This window comes from Rattus rattus, chromosome 9 (genome assembly GCF_011064425.1).
Source record: "Rattus rattus isolate New Zealand chromosome 9, Rrattus_CSIRO_v1, whole genome shotgun sequence".
Lineage (NCBI taxonomy): Eukaryota > Metazoa > Chordata > Mammalia > Rodentia > Muridae > Rattus > Rattus rattus.
Window position 1 is genome coordinate 1,662,085 of NC_046162.1, and position 18,480 is coordinate 1,680,564.

General features: G+C 49.1%; 1 protein-coding gene across 1 annotated transcript in view; it reads left to right on the forward strand.

Annotated features, from left to right (window-relative positions):
• The window catches only part of Abca3 (ATP binding cassette subfamily A member 3), a 57,253-nt gene that overhangs the window by 21,084 nt on the left and 17,689 nt on the right, over positions 1 to 18,480 (forward strand). The window contains exons 7-17 of the mRNA XM_032911711.1: positions 2,609 to 2,868; positions 4,547 to 4,663; positions 4,860 to 4,980; positions 5,854 to 6,027; positions 9,876 to 10,057; positions 11,846 to 11,989; positions 12,410 to 12,539; positions 13,358 to 13,512; positions 13,766 to 13,921; positions 14,082 to 14,292; positions 15,371 to 15,521. Coding sequence (XP_032767602.1) covers positions 2,609 to 2,868; positions 4,547 to 4,663; positions 4,860 to 4,980; positions 5,854 to 6,027; positions 9,876 to 10,057; positions 11,846 to 11,989; positions 12,410 to 12,539; positions 13,358 to 13,512; positions 13,766 to 13,921; positions 14,082 to 14,292; positions 15,371 to 15,521 — 1,801 coding nt within the window. The remainder of the gene's footprint in view (positions 1 to 2,608; positions 2,869 to 4,546; positions 4,664 to 4,859; positions 4,981 to 5,853; positions 6,028 to 9,875; positions 10,058 to 11,845; positions 11,990 to 12,409; positions 12,540 to 13,357; positions 13,513 to 13,765; positions 13,922 to 14,081; positions 14,293 to 15,370; positions 15,522 to 18,480) is intronic.

The following is an 18,480-nucleotide window of genomic DNA, read 5'->3' on the forward strand; positions in this document are numbered from 1 at the left end:
TAAACCCCGGGACTGACTGATCAGGGCCATGGTCCAGATTCGGGAACTGAACCATGACCCTGAATTAAGATCCTACAGGGTTTTTAAGCCTAAAATCCACAAACATCTGTGTTAAGTTATTCTACCAATCAGGATTTAGGGATAGGAGACTTCCTTAGGAACATGTCTTTATTGTACACTTATCCTGTTTCCATTGAATGGGGTGTTCAACTGTGGCAGGGGACTTGCCTTGTCTAATATTCATGTCCTAAATTGTCTACCAGGATGGGACTTGTCTAGCATTCATCCTTGACTTGTCAACCAACCAGGATGTCAGTTACCCACACACATGTCCCTTTCTGCCAAGTAGGATGTCAGTTCCCAGGGAGGTCTTGGGAACTTAAACTTTACTCGATCACTATTCAAAATGGAAGTCTTATTCCAAATAATTTCTTATATTGGGGCAGGTGTCTCTCTTATGTTGGAGTCCATCTCAGGACAGCTTATAAAAACAAATACCATAAAACTCATACACAGGCACAGGAAGTGCTGCTGCATGGCTGGTTTGGGTCCAAGCTTATCGTGATTAACTGTACAAAGCAGTTCTACTGACTTCCAAGGGCACAGAACAGAAGAGAATATGTAATCAACCTAGACATGAGAGTTTCCTAGTAACAGCAGAAACATGTGAGAAGATTTCCTTATAATAGTACCAACACAAAATGGCAGGCTAGCCAGCTAACAGTTACCAGATCTTACCATTGCATCTAGGCCTTAATATTTCACCTTGGCATTAACAGCTGTGTCTCTGTCTTCACTCTTAGTGGTTTCTTTCCTGGTACCTATTTAGCCTAAGCTTTACCTATTGAGAATTTTCAGTCCACCCGTTTGAGGAATACAGGGTCTCTCTCCCACCAAGTTTATATCAGGTTATGTGTGTGTAGTGTGTTGGGTGTGCATATGTGTGTAAAGTGTATGTAATGTGTTTGGTATGGACATGTATGTAGTGTGTGTGTGTGAAGTAAAAACTTAAGGGTTCTTTGGAAAGTTGTTTGGTTGGTATTTTGCTGGGACAGACACATGACGGAACGTTGAACTGAAATGGACACAGATGAAAGACTAAGAAGAGACTTGCGAAGGAACGTTTAACTGAAGCAGACACAGGGAAAAGGATGCTAAAGCAAGCACGTGATGCAGCATTCTTTGCAAACAACATGCATGCGTTGGTCCACCTTACATTGTGTAGTTGAGCTACATTTGTTGGGACTCCACGGAGAGAAATGAACCAATAAACTTCTGGTGGTCTGCTACAGCTTCTTGATGTTTCTGAGGACTTGGGTTGATTGGCAGAGTAACGTCAGCTCAGACAGACACAGAAGACATGTGATGTTTAGAAAGAGTATAACTAGGACTTGACAGACAGTGACAGCGGCTAAACAAGACTTACAACACTAGCTATACAATGCTTGTGGGTCTTGAGTCTTTCCTGAGCTTCGCTGAGAGAGACACAGCCAAGAACTTCTCCAGATGTCCCTCCTGGTCTCCTGACTTATGTCAAGGCTGAGGCCTGGCTGTCTCTGCTGGGTAGTGCCACTGCTGCTGATCCTTGTTTGCTATCCCGACTCTACCAAACTAGACTGTGGATGTATCCATGAGGTGTTTGCAAGTAGATCGAGCCGCTGCTAACCTGTGAACTGAACTGCCAGTTTCCAGACAGCACAGACGGGAGTTATTCCAAAGAACCTTTCTAAACAGGTCCATTTCCCACAAATCATTTCTTTCCCACTTCCTCTGGTGGGTGATGGGCTACAAAGGAAGTTAAAATTGTTAGAAGCCGGGTTGGGGATTTAGCTCAGTGGTAGAGCGCTTGCCTAGCAAGCGCAAGGCCCTGGGTTTGGTCCCCAGCTACAAAAAAAAAAAAAAAAACAAAATTGTTAGAAGCCATCATGAAATGTAAGCTGTAAAAAATTAAAGTTATATATATGTGTGTTGTGTGTGCAATATATAGTATATGTAATATGTTTGGCGTACATGTAGTTTTGTGTGTGTGTGTGTGTGTGTGTGTGTGTGTGTAAGTGTGTGTGTAACCATGCTCATGGGTAGGCCAGTGGCCAGTGTTGAATGACCTTCTTGGCACCTTTGGCACAGTGTCTCTCACCGAACCACACCACTTTGGGCTAAGCTGGCTGGCCAGTAAGCTCCCAGGATCTGCCTGGCCTGGCTCACCCTGAAATGCTGGGTTTTACAGGCATGCGCATGGTAGGCTTTCCTGAGGGTGATGCAGATTCAAAGCCAGGTTTTATGCTTATGTCCCAGTGTTCTGACCCACCCAGCCTTCTCCCTAATCCTAAATCAAGCTATTTTTAGAATGTGATCATGTTAAGGACGCGTGTGGCTTATGTTAATTATGAAGTAGAAGTGTCACTTGGCGATATGTAGCATGCTTTCTCTTCTCCTTGGGGCCACCGAATGGTGTCAGATACGATGAGTGGTTTACAGAGTAGGGTATCAGGTAAAGTTACCCATTGCCTCCCCTGGCCCTACCTCTGCTAAGCCAGGGAAGTGTGTCTTTCAAAGCCTATCCCTGACAAAGCACCGTGACACAGCTGTCCTCTGTTTCTGAACTCAGGGTACATCCGTGAGGGCTTCCTGGCAGTGCAACACGCTGTAGACAAAGCCATCATGCATTACCATGCCAACGCCTCTGCACACCAGCTGTTCCAGAAGCTCACGGTGATCACCAAAAGGTTCCCGTTCCCACCATACATCTCAGACCCATTCCTCATTGCCATCCAGTACCAGCTTCCTCTGCTGCTCATGCTGAGCTTCACCTACACCTCCCTCACCATCATCCGGGCTGTGGTGCAGGAGAAAGAGAAAAAACTAAAGGTAACCCTCTGTGCATGGCTTTGCAGTATACTGGCGAGTCAGTGTGAGAATGCTGGGTCCCGGGACTCCCTCAAAAGAGTCGGCCTGCCCCAAGGCTGCTGCCATGAGCCAGGGCTCCATCCTGTACGCTGGAACTATAAGGCCAGGATGTAGCATGGACACCCGCTATGGCACAAGTCAGGTGGCTCCACTCTGGCTCCGATCGTGGGTGTGCCCTCACCCTGCAGTCTCCGTTGGGGAGGTGGATTTTGGTTCGTTTTGTTTTTTGTTTTTTGTTTTTGGAGGTTTGTTTGTTTTATTTGGTTTTATCCAGACAGGGCTTCTCTGTGTAGCCCTGGCTCTCCCGTAACTCAACTCTGTCAGCAGGCTTGGCCTAGAACTTGAGGGTTCAGTCCCTCCTGAGCACTGGGATTAAGGCGTGTGCCACCAACACTGCCTGGTTTGCTTCTTGTGTTTGTTGTTTGTCTTTGTTTCTGTTTTATATTATCTTTATAATTTTTTGTTCTTTTTTTTTTTTCATATAATGTGTTTTGACTGTTTTTCTCCTCCACTAACCCCTCCAAGATCCTCCTGGTTTTTTGGTTGTTTTTTTTTTTTTTTTTTTTTTTTTTTTGTTTTCAGTGCTGGAAATGGAACTCAGGGAATGTAAAAAAAAAACAAAACTCCCCCCAGTGAGCCGCACGGCCAGCAAAGGGCTGCATTTGTACTTTCCTTGCCAGCTTTAGATTCCCAGAAGCCATAGGCAGCGCTGGTCGGTGGAGGAGCTGGGTGTCCTCGCAGCACTGCTCAACAACCTGATAAACAGGAAGGGGAAGGCGTGCTCAGCGTCTCACCTTGCCCTGTTCTTCCACAGAGACAGGAAGTACCTTCCCTAAGAGGGTCTAGGCTTCTCCTAAGTGAGAATGAAAGTGAATGGATGCCCAGGCCTCTTGTATGTCCTCAGCCACAACTTGTCAAGGCCCACAGCCCAGCGTGGTCAGTATGGCCCGCAGAGTCTTCCTGCCAGCCATGGGAGGGGCCGGGCTTCGTGACTCGACTTTGGTGCCTGCTGCCACACCCCTGGCTTTTGGGAATCAGCTCAAGCCAAGTGAAGGCTTGGGAGCATGCCTTGAGAGTTCAGAGTTGCTCCACCGCATACAAGGCTTCCCTGGAGGACTCAGAGAATTCATCGACCTAACATCTACTGGGTACCTGTGCCAGACCCGAAGGAGGCACAAGCAGAGCAGGGGGTTTCCCACATGACAGAGCTTAGTGGGCCCAGTTGGGCGGTAACTTCTCTCTCACGAAATAGAGCAGAGCCAGACCATGCTGAGTAGTGAACTGCGGGATAGGGCAGGCCATCGTGACTCAGGAAGAAAGGGCAATTAGTTGACTGTCAGGGATAGCTTCCCAGACAGGGTAGCATGTGCCACTGATAAAAGATAGACAAGAGCTGGATCTGTACACCACAGGGCTAAGAGCGGTTGGGCTAAGGCATGCTAGACCACAGCCTTCTCTCTCCCCTCGTGTGCTGGATGACTCCTGCCTGTGCCCCACAGCCCAGGTCTCCTGGTCTACCTTCCTGTACGTGGCACTGTATGTATGTAAGCAGACCGGCCGCACACTGGGGCTTTGGGGGAAAGCTAGCAGCATGCAGACAGGATAACGGCCGGGCCGTGATGCTGTCTCCCACTCACAGGAGTACATGCGCATGATGGGGCTCAGCAGCTGGCTACACTGGAGCGCCTGGTTCCTCATGTTCCTCCTGTTCTCCCTCATCGTGGTCTCCTTCATGACCCTCCTGTTCTGTGTCAAAGTAAGTGTGGCTTCAGCGAGGGCTCTGGGAAGAAGAGGTGCAGAGAGCTCCACGGCCCCTGAGCTCAGGGCAAGTCTTTCCCCTGCCGTAGAAGACAAGTAGGGCTTCTCCTGACCTGCACCTTAGACCTGCCTAGCCCGTTTCCGCCTTCCCTGCCTCACCTTGCCGCTTTTGCTTGGGTCGGCCCGTCCTACAGGTGAAGAAGGACATAGCAGTCCTTTCCAACAGCGACCCCTCCCTGGTTCTGGCCTTCCTGCTGTGTTTTGCAATCTCCTCCATTTCCTTCAGCTTCATGGTCAGCACCTTCTTCAGTAAAGGTGAGTCCTGTTGTTCCCCTTAGGCCAGAGGGCAGGGGTAATCCCAGTCTCGGGAAACTGAGGGGATTTATGCACAGTTAAGGAGCCAGAGAGTGAGTAGTTTTGATGGTGACCCAGGGCTGAACTGAAGAGCAAACTCCTGAGAGGCTGAGGCTTGAGAGAAAGGCAGACAGGAACACAGTAAAGCTCGAGCCTCCTGGAGTCCCCTAGGAAGGAGCTGGGCAGTGAATAGGGGCGGAGGGCACCCGGTGTGGGCCAAGAAGGATAGGCAGGATGTGCAAGGGCAAAGGGGAGTTGGCAGAAGCAGGCGTGCCCACCGTGGACCGCTAAGAATACTAGAAATGGAGCTTGGTCCGCTTGCCCATGTGATTGCTGGTGCAGTCAAGGGCGGCGCTGCTCTTTGAATTTCGGGTTCATCTTATTGTTGTCTTGTGTTTTCTCCCTTGCTGCCCTCTGCTGGACAGCGAATGCTTCCAAAAGTCTTTGGAGCTCTGATGGCTTAGAATATACAAACTATGCTTCTCGTAGTGATTACCCTTAATTTGAAATGCTTTTAAATTTTTCCTAAGAATTAGTATGTCTCAGGTCGATCCATAACGTACTGGGATTCCCCAAGCTACCTATTGTTTGTATTTTTAAAAAAAAAATTTGCAAAATAGTAGTTTAGTTGTTATTTTGCCTTCAAGCTGTTGCCAGCCTGCTTTGTGCGTATCCACTTGTGTGTGTGCTGCTTCAGTGGGCACAGGACCTGCATGAGGGACCTAACAGCGCCAGAAGAAGCTGCAGCCCCCAGCACTGGGACCTGGGTGGGGTGGGGCTCTCCCGCTGTCACCCCTGCAAGTGTATAGCACCCCATGCTCTTTGTCCCCACAGCCAACATAGCAGCAACCGTGGGTGGCTTCCTGTACTTCTTCACCTACACCCCTTACTTTTTCGTGGCTCCTCGGTACAACTGGATGACGCTCAGTCAGAAGCTCTTATCCTGCCTCCTATCTAACGTTGCCATGGCGATGGGAGCCCAGCTCATCGGAAAATTTGAAGCCAAAGGTGAGTCTTGTCCTCAGGTCACCGTTTCCCGATTCTTGCAGCGGAGGGAGCGTCTTGCCAAAAGTGTTCTGAGCAGTTAGCCTCCCCTCAGGTGGAAGGGAGGCCGAGCGAGGCCTTCATCAGAACACAAGCACTGAGTATACCTAGAGCTAGCTTGGCCCAGGTCTGACGGGGAAATAGCTCAGATAAAGCCAATGGGAGCCAAATACAACCAAGGGTAAACCGCCCAGAGGCAGTGGCCACCCAGCTGCCCTGCCCAATGACTGCATTTTACCAGATGGTTTTCAAGTCACTTCCTACTTTTGTTTTAAAGCTTTTTTTTTTTTTTTTTTTTTTTTTTTTGGTTCTTTTTTTTTTTTGAACTGGGGACCGAACCCAGGGCCTTTCGCTTCCTAGGTAGCGCTCTACCACTGAGCTAAATCCCCAGCCCCTTAAAGCTTTTTTTAAAATGTAGTTTTATTTTCAACTATGGTGTGTGTGTGTGTGTGTGCCCACTCGCGCACGTGTGCACATGTATGTGAGAGAAGATGCCACAGAGTCAAAAAGAAGGTATCAGCTCCCCAGACCTAGAGTTACGAGGGATTGTGGGCCACCTGATGTGGGTGCTGAGAACTCAACTCCTGTCCCCTGGGAAGAGCCACAGATGCTCTCAAGCCATCCTGCCATCCCCCTTAAAAACCTCGCTACATATTTTATTGTGAATGTTTGCATGCACACAGGAGCACACATGTGCCCCAGCATGTATGAACAGACAGCTCTGAGGAGTCTGTCCTTTTACCGTGGGAGTTCCTTCCGTCGTGGGAGCCCAGCAGCGTACATCAAGTCAGCAGGACTGGCAGTGCGCGCCTGTGCCTGAGTTGTCTTGCCAGTTCTCTTCCTTCTTGACACCTCAGAGGGGCTGCACAGGGGACCTCAGAGCCAGGGAATTTTGAGGTCTTTGAGGCCCTCCCAGCTTTTGGTGAGTGTAGAGTTAGCGTGTCCTGCACCCTAGTACCTGCAACAACTGACCATGAAGACAGGGAATCCTGAGAGAGAAACCGGTGAGAGCCCTGGAAGAACATGTTCTGGTTTTTGTGAAATTTCCTGTCTTGAAACATCATGGAAGTCAACTGAAACCCTTGCTGGAACTGACTGACTAGTGCACTCTACATCTGCAAAGCCCATGGCGGATACTCAGAGTTCAGAAGCTCCAAGCCTCTGAAGATCAGCTCCTCTTATTGCAAGACCCCCATGACTTATGGATAGGGCTAACCCCTCTAGCAGGAGAACACTGGAGAGGGGACCACAGTCTGGGACATGGCCTCCCTTCTCCTGTTTGCAGGACAGGTGGAGGAGATATGAGTAGCTGTGTCTGGCCACTACACGTGACCCTGACATCCATTCTTGGGGGCTTTGCATGCTGTTCAGCTTTCCTGGAAGAAGTGCAGTTCGTTTAAACAGGGTTTCTCTGTGCTCTGTGTAGCCCTGGCTGTCCTGGAACTCACTCTGTAGACCAGGCTGGCCTCAAAGTCAGAAACCCACCTGCCTCTACCTCCTGAGTGCTGGGATTATATGCATCCACCACTTCTGCCTAGCTTGTAATCTACCTTCTTTTTTTTTTTTTTTTTTTTTAAGATTTACTCGTTTTATGTACATGAGTACACTTAGCTGTCTTCAGACACCAGAGGAGGGCATCAGATCCCATTACAGGTGGTTGTGAGCCACCATGTGGTTGCTGGGAATTGAACTCAGGACCTCTGGAAGAGCAGTCAGTGCTCTTACCCACTGAGCCATCTCTCCAACCTGTAATCTACTTTCTTAAGGACTTATTTAAGATGGTTCTTGGCTCTTCCCTACCCAAATGTTCTCATTTCTTCCAGTCATGTGTCTTTGTCTGTTTGTGTTGCTGTCACAAAATACCTGAGACTGGGAAATTTGTGAAGAACAGGAATTTATTTCTCAGTTCTGGAAGCTGGGAAGTCCTAAGATGCTATGCCTTGTAAGAGCCTAGTAGTTGCTTCCAAGATAGCACCATAAATGTCCCCCACAGAGTAGGACACTGAAAAAGACAAAAACCACTCCGGTAGGACTTTTATACAACAGCTTTGTCCAGTTATGAGGACTATCTCCCGCACTATTAACCTGGAAACTAAATTTCTGACCAATGAATTTAAGGCCGTGCATTCAAACTGTACCACTGAGCAAGACAATCATCGCACTAAGGAAGTTGAAGCAGGACTGCTGTGAGTTTAAGGCCATTCTGGACCACGTGATGAGCTCCACTCCTGGGCTAGAGTGAAACCCTGCCTTATGAAATAAAACAAAAGCAAGCAAACAACAACGACAAAACAGCTAAAACGTGTGGGCCATATGCATGTGTGCACACATGGAACCAATGTATGTGTGGGCCATATGCACGTGTACACACATGGAACCAATGAATGTGTGGGCCATATGCACGTGTTCACACATGGAACCAATGAATGTGTGGGCCATATGCATGTGTGCACACATGGGACCAATGAAATGCAAACCTGTCTAGTCAGTTCATGAGTCAGTTCTCTAACACTGCATAAAACCAGACATGGTAGTATATCTGTAATGCCAGCATCAAAGAGATAGGGCAGCAAGATCAAGAGGTCAAAAAATGAGGTTTATGTGTTTCAAGCATTAGTAGTCTCCTGATAAAGTGTAGACTTTGTAAACTAGCAGAAGCTTCCAAGGCCTCTAGTACTTTTAAAAAGCCTTTCTCCAGTGCTGGAGAGACGGCTCCATATTGAAGAGCACTTACTGCTCTTTCACAGGTCCCTAGTTCAGTTCCCAGCACTCACATCAGGCAGCCCACAACATCTGTAACTCCAACTACAGGGGATCTGACACCTTCAGACTCCTCAGGAACCTGAACTCACATGCACATAGCCACGTGCAGACACACGTAGCCACCTATATGTAATTAAAAATAATAAAAGGCCATTTCCAAAGAGGAATCTCCATATATGACACCCCTTTTTTTAAGTTGCATAGTGACTTTTCTTAAAACAGACCAGTCTCTAGCTGTTTGATGGTACGTATTCATCCAGCAAGGCTGTAGGGCAGACAGGTCTATCCGACCCTCTGACCAGTAGCAGACTGTTAGACACTTAGTCCAGGCTTGCATGGGCTGTGACACTGATGTTTCATGAGCTTTGCAGAGTTGCACATTCATTTTGAGTTCTCCTAGTTTCATTGGTTACATTGACCTAACACGAATGTGTGTGCATGCATTTGTGTACATGAGTAAGTATATACGTATGTATATATGCACATGTGTGCACATATGTATCCGATGAAATGCAAACCCATCTAGTCAGTTCATGAACTTTTAAAAAAAAAACTTAAAGATGGGGCTGGAGAGATGGCTCACCAGTTAAGAGCACTGACTGCTCTTCCGGAGGTCCTGAGTTCAAGTCCCAGCACCCACATGGTGGCTCACAACCATCTATGATGGGATCTGGTGCCCTCTTCTTGTGTGTCTGAAGACAGCTACAGTGTATTCATATACATAAAATAAATAAATAAATCTTTAAATAAATTTAAAGATGTAGTGTGTGTGTATGTGTGTCCTGCATTCTTGTCTCTGCACCACATGCATGGATTACCTGTAGAGGCCAGAAGAGGGAGCTGGATCTCCTAGAACTGGCATTACAGAGGCCTGTTAGCCACCAGGTTAGTGCTAGGACTTGAAAGTTGCCAGATTTTTACAAAGTCAAGGTGACAGCACAGGGAGACTTGCATGCAAGCATGAATACACATGCCATCAAGTGCTCCCGGTCTCACCCCTCCTAGCCTGCTCAAACAGTTCAGGACTATTTTCCCAATACATCCTCTAGGCACTGGCATCCAGTGGTGTGACCTCCTGAACCCTGTCAACGTAGATGACGATTTCTGCTTTGGACAAGTGCTGGGGATGCTGCTGCTGGACTCAGTACTCTATGGCCTGGTGACCTGGTACGTGGAGGCCGTCTTCCCAGGCCAGTTTGGCGTGCCCCAGCCCTGGTACTTCTTCCTTATGGTGAGTGCTGATGCCCCTGTTCTTCAAGCAGGCCACTTCTTTGGGGGACAAAGGTGTCCCCAGCACTCACTTGGGACCCCTTTGAGTCCCATAGCATAACACCTGCATGGGCCTGGAATAAAAACTCTGACCTGTGTGTGTGTCCTCAAGGCCGTTAAGATTCGTCCAAAGAGATGAAGATCTGTCTCACCGCCAGGTCCGAGACGAGGGGACACGGAGACAAATTGATGCACATAGCCTCTGCCGCCCCCAAGCTCACGTCTTTATTCATGAAAAAAGCCTTTAAAATATTTTTTAGTAACACTGAGGTTTAATCTGAGGGCCTTGTATATGCGAGGCAAGCACTCCAATACTGAGGTATATTCCCCAGCATAACCAGTATCTTACTGGGTTTTCTGCCACTAAAATAATGAACAGTTTTTTTTTTTTTTTGGTGGGAGAGGGGCACACTAAAAATATAGCGCTTCCCACTGTCAGGAAAAAAACACTGCTGACCCCTGGCTGTGCCTCGTGATACTTTTCTCATTGACAAAACAACAAAAGCATCTGAAGGAAAGAAGGTCTTCTTGTGCCTCATAGTTTGAGGGGAGTCATGGCAACAGGAACGCGATGCTGCAGGTGCCTCTATTCAGGAAGCAGATATCCTGAGTGCTGTGCTCAGCCTGTTTCCCTGTTTCTTCAATACTGGGATGGATGGTACAGGCTGTACACCCACAGCCCAATCCAGAAACTCCAAGACACACCCAAAAGTTTGTCTCCTAGGTGATAATAGATGCTGTCAAGCTTACAACGCTGATCTTCACAGCTTTTTCAGACTTGTCCTTTGCACTCTCTACCTGGCCCCTGCAGATAATTTGCTTGATAAAAATGGGCCATATTATAAAGCAGGCTGGAAACGGGTTTTTTTTTTTTATTCTAACAGTGTTTCTGTTATCTTAAGCAACGCATGTATGGTTCTTTAGACTTTTAGGTAGTCATACTTATAAATATATTGTTAATTTAGCAATGTATTTCTAAATAATAGCTTTTTAATGAGTGAACTTCATTTGTAATGACCATGTAGCATCCCCATGTAAGGTTTCACCTCACACACTAACAGTTTCCAATTGATAATTAGGTTCACTAATTATTGTATGAGTCAGCAAGTATCTGTCAAGCGTCAGCTGTTGTATTTCATCAAATGCATGTTGAAACAGCATGTTAGGCCTTGCCTATAGCTGTGGGTGGAAAATGCCACCATTAAACTATGGCCTTTTGCTATGTGGAATCCACTTGACTTCAGGTTCACTTTAAATGTGAGATGTGTGTGCAGTGCTACCAGTGCAGTAGTCCTCTGTGCACTGGGAACAGAGCTAACAGGTCCTCACCAGGCAGCTTTCTCTCCAGGGTCCCTGTCCACAGGGAGCCTGCCTGCGCCGTGGTGAGCAGAGGACGGAGACACAGCGTCTTTCCTCTTAGCTCTGACAGTGCTGTGGCCTGGGATGCTCAATAATGTCTCTTCACACACTGGCAAGTTCCCTTTTCTCTCTGTTAAATCCGAGTTTCACCACAGTGCACTCTTGTGCCCATTTACCAGGTTAGGAAGTCAAGAGTTAGAGCTTTCCCAGGTATAATCAAACCAAGAAATGTGCTGGAGTCTAAGAGGGGGTCGTCTCCTCAATAGCATGTCCTGTGGTAAAGGCTCAGGTCATGTTTTGCACGTTTAGTGTGCCAGTGGCCCTTGTTTTGTTAATCGCAAACGAAACAACTGACACTTCTGACTGTGGCACCCATGTACCTCCATCCCAGCCCTCCTACTGGTGTGGGAACCCGAGAACGGTCGTAGGGAAGGAAGAGGAAGGCGGCGACCCAGAAAAGGCTTTCAGAACCGAGTACTTTGAAGCTGAGCCGGAGGACTTGGTAGCTGGGATCAAGATCAAGCATCTGTCCAAGGTGAGCCTTGCAGGCAGACTGGTGAGCTGCGGGTGCTTTCTGTGCAGCACTCCCTCCAGCTGCCCTGAGCATCTGAAGGAGGACGGTAGGATTCCCTCCTGGCAGCTGCTCTCGGCCCACAGTGCTCAGACCATCCCTCCACATCTGGCCACATGCTGGCAGACACTGTGTTGTGTCACTGTAACCATATAGTCCTGGGTGCACCTCTCACTGGCTTCTCAGTTCATGCCACACTGGGCACAATGACAAGAAGGAGGTCATGTAGGGACTAATGGGGATGTAACCTCTGCCCCACAATTCTATTCTGTGTTGATTCATGGGACTTGGTTTAGTATCTTGAGACATTAGGGTAATGTTCCAAAGGAAAGGGAAGACCCTGAAGGCCACAGGAAGTCAAGACAGACTCTGACTTACCTACAGGTGTTCCAAGTGGGTAATAAGGATAAGATGGGCATCAGAGACCTGACGCTGAACCTGTATGAAGGACAGATAACAGTCCTCCTGGGCCACAACGGTGCTGGGAAGACCACGACCATGTCTATGCTGACAGGTGAGCGGTAGCCCCATGGCCATCCATGCCTGGCAGGCCCTTCCCCTCTGTCTGCTTCACATCAGCCACAGACTTTTCCCCATATGGCCTCAGTCCTTCCCTGGGGGAAGTGAGATATGTTTAGAGCCAGTACGTTTTATTCCCGTGGGCCAGGGGAAAATCCGAGGAGCCTCTGGATAGTTCCCACCCTCCTCAGCCTCTGTCTGAGTGCCCAGACCTGCTGGGATCAGCAAAAACGAATAAGAGTAATTCTCCAGCCACAGAAGAACAGATCCACCCTGTACTGATTGACTCTAATCCCCCTGTGCTGGGCTAGGGAGGTGACTGAGTGGTGGAGTGAGTGACTGGCACTCATTGAGCCCTAGTTTCAGTCCTAGTACCGATGGGAAAATTAGGGGATAAAGAGAGGAAGGGGGGGACCTGACATCCCTAGCGTGTGTCCCTATCTGAACTACTCCTTGTCTTCCTGAAACACTGAGGTGCTTGGCAGAGCACACACCGTGATGCTGAGAGTGGGGCTTGTGACTGGAATGAATTCAGTTCCTACACACTTGTATGAGAGAGACACAGAGCCAGGGAGAGCGGGGTTCTTCTCTATGACCAAGTGATGTGCCCGTAACAGAGCTGGAGCCCCATCCTCCTCCTGTCTCCTGCTGCTCGGGTGAACAGAACCTGATATGGAAGAAGGCAGGGTCCCTCTTATGGACGGGATCCACAGTAAGCAGGGGAGGTAGCTTACGTGAGCCAAGGGGATCATGCACCTTGCACAGGTGGACAAGAGTTTCATAATGAATTTGGGGTCTTTGGGTCGGCTGCAGGTCTCTTCCCCCCTACCAGTGGCCATGCTTATATTCACGGGTACGAGATTTCCCAAGACATGGTTCAGATCCGCAAGAGTCTGGGCCTGTGCCCCCAGCATGATGTCCTGTTTGACAACCTGACAGTTGCAGAACACCTTTACTTCTACGCACAGGTAAGTCTGCGGGTGACAGGGACATGCGGGTGGTGACTGTTCCCTCACTAATACACCTAGGGATCCTGTACCATTAGCCTCACAGGAAGGAGTCTGCTCTGAGGAGCTATTCCATAAAAGCAAGGGTAGTCGTGGAGGGATAGGCAGAGTCCAGAAATGTCAAAGGAAGACGTCTCTTGAGCCAGAGAACCTGCTGGATGGTTTAGCTCCTATCAATCCACCTGCCTCATGTCCTCTCATCCCTGCCTTCCAGCTGAAAGGCCTCTCTGTCCAGAAGTGTCCTGAAGAGGTCAAGCAGATGCTGCACACCCTCGGGCTGGAGGACAAGCGGGACTCAAGGTCCAAGTTCCTGAGCGGGGGGATGAAGCGCAAGCTCGCCATCGGCATCGCCCTCATAGCGGGCTCTAAGGTATAGGGCAGGGGGTCTGGCCTCTCGATGCAGCCAAGTCAGGCTCCCACACAAGGATGAACCCGGAGGGGGGGTGCAGAAGGCCACATAGCACAGCCATCCTGAGCCTGAGATACGGCTCTGTCATTGTCCCACGACTTCATCCACCTTCGCCCTCCAGGTGCTGATGTTAGATGAGCCCACCTCAGGCATGGATGCAGTGTCCAGGAGGGCCATCTGGGACCTTCTTCAGCAGCAGAAGAGTGACCGCACCGTCCTGCTGACCACTCACTTCATGGATGAAGCTGACCTGCTGGGAGACCGCATTGCCATCTTGGCCAAGGGGGAGCTCCAGTGCTGTGGGTCTTCACTATTCCTCAAGCAGAAATACGGTGAGCAGTGTGGAGGCAGAGTCCAGCTCAGCTTCGTGACAGGGCCAGGGCCACTATCCTCTGTGGAGGCGCCAGACAGTAACTGGGCAAGGCAACCTTTAGACTTTTCTCTTGTCCCACGTAGAGGTTTGTGGAAATGGTACAGCAGAGTTATCTTGAGTAGTGGGGCTCTCGCTAAACCACAACAGGTCTACCAAGAGCAGGAACCTGTGGGAGTAGACAGGAGTCCTGTGAGTGTCATCACTGCTCTCCTACATGGAGCTCTTAAGTATTCACTGCACAACCCAGTCCAGCAGGTGGAGACATAAGCCAGAACTCAACCACCTTGCTGTGTAGAATGCCTGGCTTCCTGTTGTCACTTCCTGGTCTAACATTTCATACTTGGCTCCTACCTCATACAAGAATACCCTTCCCCACAAAATGCCCATGGTTCACATCTTACCTCTCTCCTGGGCCAAGCACACACCCCTAGAGATCCCCACATTCAGAGCAGGTTAGAGAGAGCCCCCTCATCCTGAGTGGCCATGTGCCTAGTGAAGATACTGGGGTACCTTCATCAAGAAGGGGTGGTATCCATCTCTACTAGAACCTCAAGAGTTCTGCTTGCTGCTTCTTGCCTGTCTGCCCCGTTAGCCAGGCCGTTGATTGCCCTGGGTCCAACACCCTTGTCTGTGAAGGGAATAAGACAGAGCCATTTCCTGCAAAGCACTGTTAGACAAGAAGCCAGATGGAGCTCAGCGTGTGCAGAATGGTCCCACGGCTCCTGCTATGTGCCTTCCTCACAGCCACGTTCAGCATGAACTGCAGACACAATCACATGCTCAGATTATTGCTGTGACTTTCCCCTCAGGAAGTCTCTGGCTTCTAGTAGGGGTACTACATTCAGTGACTAGTCCCCAACCCTTTCCCCCCAAGTAGGTGATGGGAGGTGACAGTGCTGCATGGAGGAGCCCAAGAAGCATCCGCTCTGGCCCATTTGAGCCGATGCTTCCCCGACCCTGCCTGGTTTGAGCCACAGAGATGTGACATGGCAGAAGGGGACCTCCGATGGGCCTAACACTAGATCCACGTGTTCCAGGAGCTGGCTACCACATGACACTGGTGAAAGAACCGCACTGCAATCCTGAAGGTATCTCTCAGCTGGTGCACCACCATGTCCCCAATGCCATGCTGGAGAGCCATGCTGGGGCCGAGCTGTCCTTTATTCTTCCCAAGGAAAGCACACACAGGTATGTGTCCTGAGGAGCACACGGGTCCAGATCCAGGAAGGCCCTGTGGCTGCGAGGGCTCTATACCCTCTGTTAGGACTGCTGGGCACCTCTCGCTCTTAGGTCGGGGATGTGCCAGGCCGGGAGGGGACTGAAGAGCATCTACTGGGCTGAAACTGCTTATGACTTACTTATTGCTTATTACTGCAGAGGGAGAGATTGCTGGTACCTGAGGAGGACAGGCATACATCAGAACAGGCATACATCAGACAGGCTAAGGAGGCAGTCATTTCTCACCACATTCATACCCACACAGGGCTTCCCTTCCACAGCAGCTTGAACATACAAAAGCTATTGCCGTGCATAGTGGGGCACACCTGTAATCCTAGCACTTGAAAGACAGAGGCAGGAGGACTATCTCAAGGTCATCCTCAACTACATATCAAGTTCAAAGTCAGCCTAGGCTGCATGAGACCCTACTTCAGCCTCCCTCCAAAAATAAGTAAATACACAGAAAAACGCATATAGAAATACAAACTGTTAACTTGTGGAGCTCCCATGGGTTTGCAGACAAATTGTGAGTGTTCATAACTTCCCCATCTCAGAACCAGAAACAGTCAATTCACTATTTCCCAGCTCTGTGTGTGTGTGTGTGTGTGTGTGTGTGTGTGTGTGTGTGTGTGTGTGTGTGAGAGAGAGAGAGAGAGAGAGAGAGAGAGAGAGAGAGAGAGAGAGCACACCCATTTACACACGTGCACTCAAGTGCAGGTGGAGGCCAGAGGTGTCACATCACCCTAGAGCTGGAGTCACAGGCAGTCGTGAGCCACCTGATGTGGATTTTAGTCCTCTGCATGAGCACTGCATGCCCTAACTGCTGAGCTGTGTAACCAGCCTGAGGTTTATATCAAACATTTGAACCCCCTTTGAGGGGTGGAGGGTTTAAGAGCACTAGCCACCCTTCCAGACCACGTTGGCACTTGTTACTACGAAACCTACGTGGTAGGGAGCCATGTCCCACAGTTGTAATCCAACCATCACACATGCATGAACAGATAAATGAAATAAAACTGTTACACATTTAGTCATGTGTCTTGGGGTTATCATTACTGTGATGAAGGACCATGCCAAACCAAGATGGGGAAGAAAGGGTTTATTTGGTTTACCCTTCCACATTGCTGTTCACCACTGAAGGCAGTCAGGACAGTGAACTCAAACAGGGCAGGAACCTGAAGAGAGCAGGACCTAATGCAGAGGCCATGGAGGAGTGCTGCTTACTGGTTTGTCCAGCCTCTTTATAGAACGCAGGACCACTAGCCCAGGGATAACCCCACCAACAGTGGACTTGCCCCTCTCATATCAAACACTAATCAAGAAAATGCCCCCCTGGCTTTCCTGCAGCCTGATCTTATGGAGGCATTTTCCCACTTGAAGTTCCCTCCTTTTAGATGACTCTTGTGTCAAGTGACATCAAACTAGCCAAAACAATTCACCCCTTGTCAACCTGACATACACAAGCACATCACTGTTAAGCCATAACCTCTCCCTTCTTGTTCATTCCCGAGAACACACATTAATGCAGACAGTTGTTAGATTTCAAACCCAGGACAAATGGCTGGGGCGCCTACTTAACATATGAAAGTGGACATGGCCTCCAGGTTCTCCCTGCAGCCCTCAGTCCCTGTTACTGGACCCTCCTGGCTGGTATTCCCCCACCCCCCGCACCCCCCGCCGCACCCTCCAGCCAGGGGGCTGAGCTGCTCTTCCCTATATAATCCAGCCATTTTGGTCACTCCTTTTCTTCTGCACCTTTGGGCTTCCCGGCTGCTGCACCTGCTCATTTCCCCACTCCTGTGGCCTACCTCAGACTGGTCTTGTTCACTCTGGACTCTCCCAGATGTCCCCGCCTCTGGCTATGCTCTCTCACATGTCTACAATAAACTCTCTTCTGCCACGCCTAAGAGCTGTCAAACTCAGAACCAGCCATGTCCCTTTTCCCTCATTCATTCATTCATTCATTCAATATAAAAGATTTTACAATCTTAAAAAGTCCCACTGTCTTTAAAAATTCCAATGTTTCAAAATTTCAGTCTCAGACAGGCAGTGGTGGTACACACCTTTAGTCCCAAGACAGAGTCAGTCAGTCAAGACTGAGTTCAAGGCCAGCCTGGTCTAAGAGCAAGTTCCAGGACAGCCAGGGCTACACAGAGAAACCCTGTCTCAAACAAATAAACAAAAAGTCTAAAATCTCTATAAAAACTCCAAAATCTCTTCTAAAAATTATAGTCTCTCAACTGTGGACTCCTGTAGAATAAAAAATAAGTTAAATACTTTCTTATTTCAAGAGGGAAGAACCAGGGCACAGTCACAACGGAAACAAAGCAAAGCAGACTCCATCTGTGTAAATAGGACACATAGTGTCCAGTGTGGGATCCTCAGACTTGTGCTGCCCTCTGGCACCTTCTGCAGCACACACAGATGTCTCCTGCTCCTGGGCTGGCTCCACTCAACAGCCTCTGCTGTCCCCGGTGTCGTCTCAGAGTGCTGGGGTCTCTGCTGCAGCTGGGCTGTACGTCACCAGCAGGCTCTCCTGGGCTCTCTGGGAATTCTAGCTCTGCCACACAGTGCGAGCCTCAGCTGCTCTTCCTGACCCCTCCACGCCTTCAGTACCACCTGGGGAGACTCTTACACATAACCACGTTTGGCTCCCAGAATGAGGTACTTGATGAGGCCACCTCTGGAATACAGCTGCCATGTGCTGACTCTGAGGAAACACTTCCCACAAGATTTTGCCTTAGCAATGCTGGTCTTTTCTTAATCCCAGTTAATTTCTCAACTCTGCCTGAATAGCACTGGCTTTCCCAGCAAAGCACAGGTTTCACATTAGCGACTCTGGTAGCTTGTTAAGCACAGCTGATTCACTATCCCCAGAAACTAGGACCACAGATTAACTCAGAAGTATGCAGCAGCCTCAGTAGAGTGA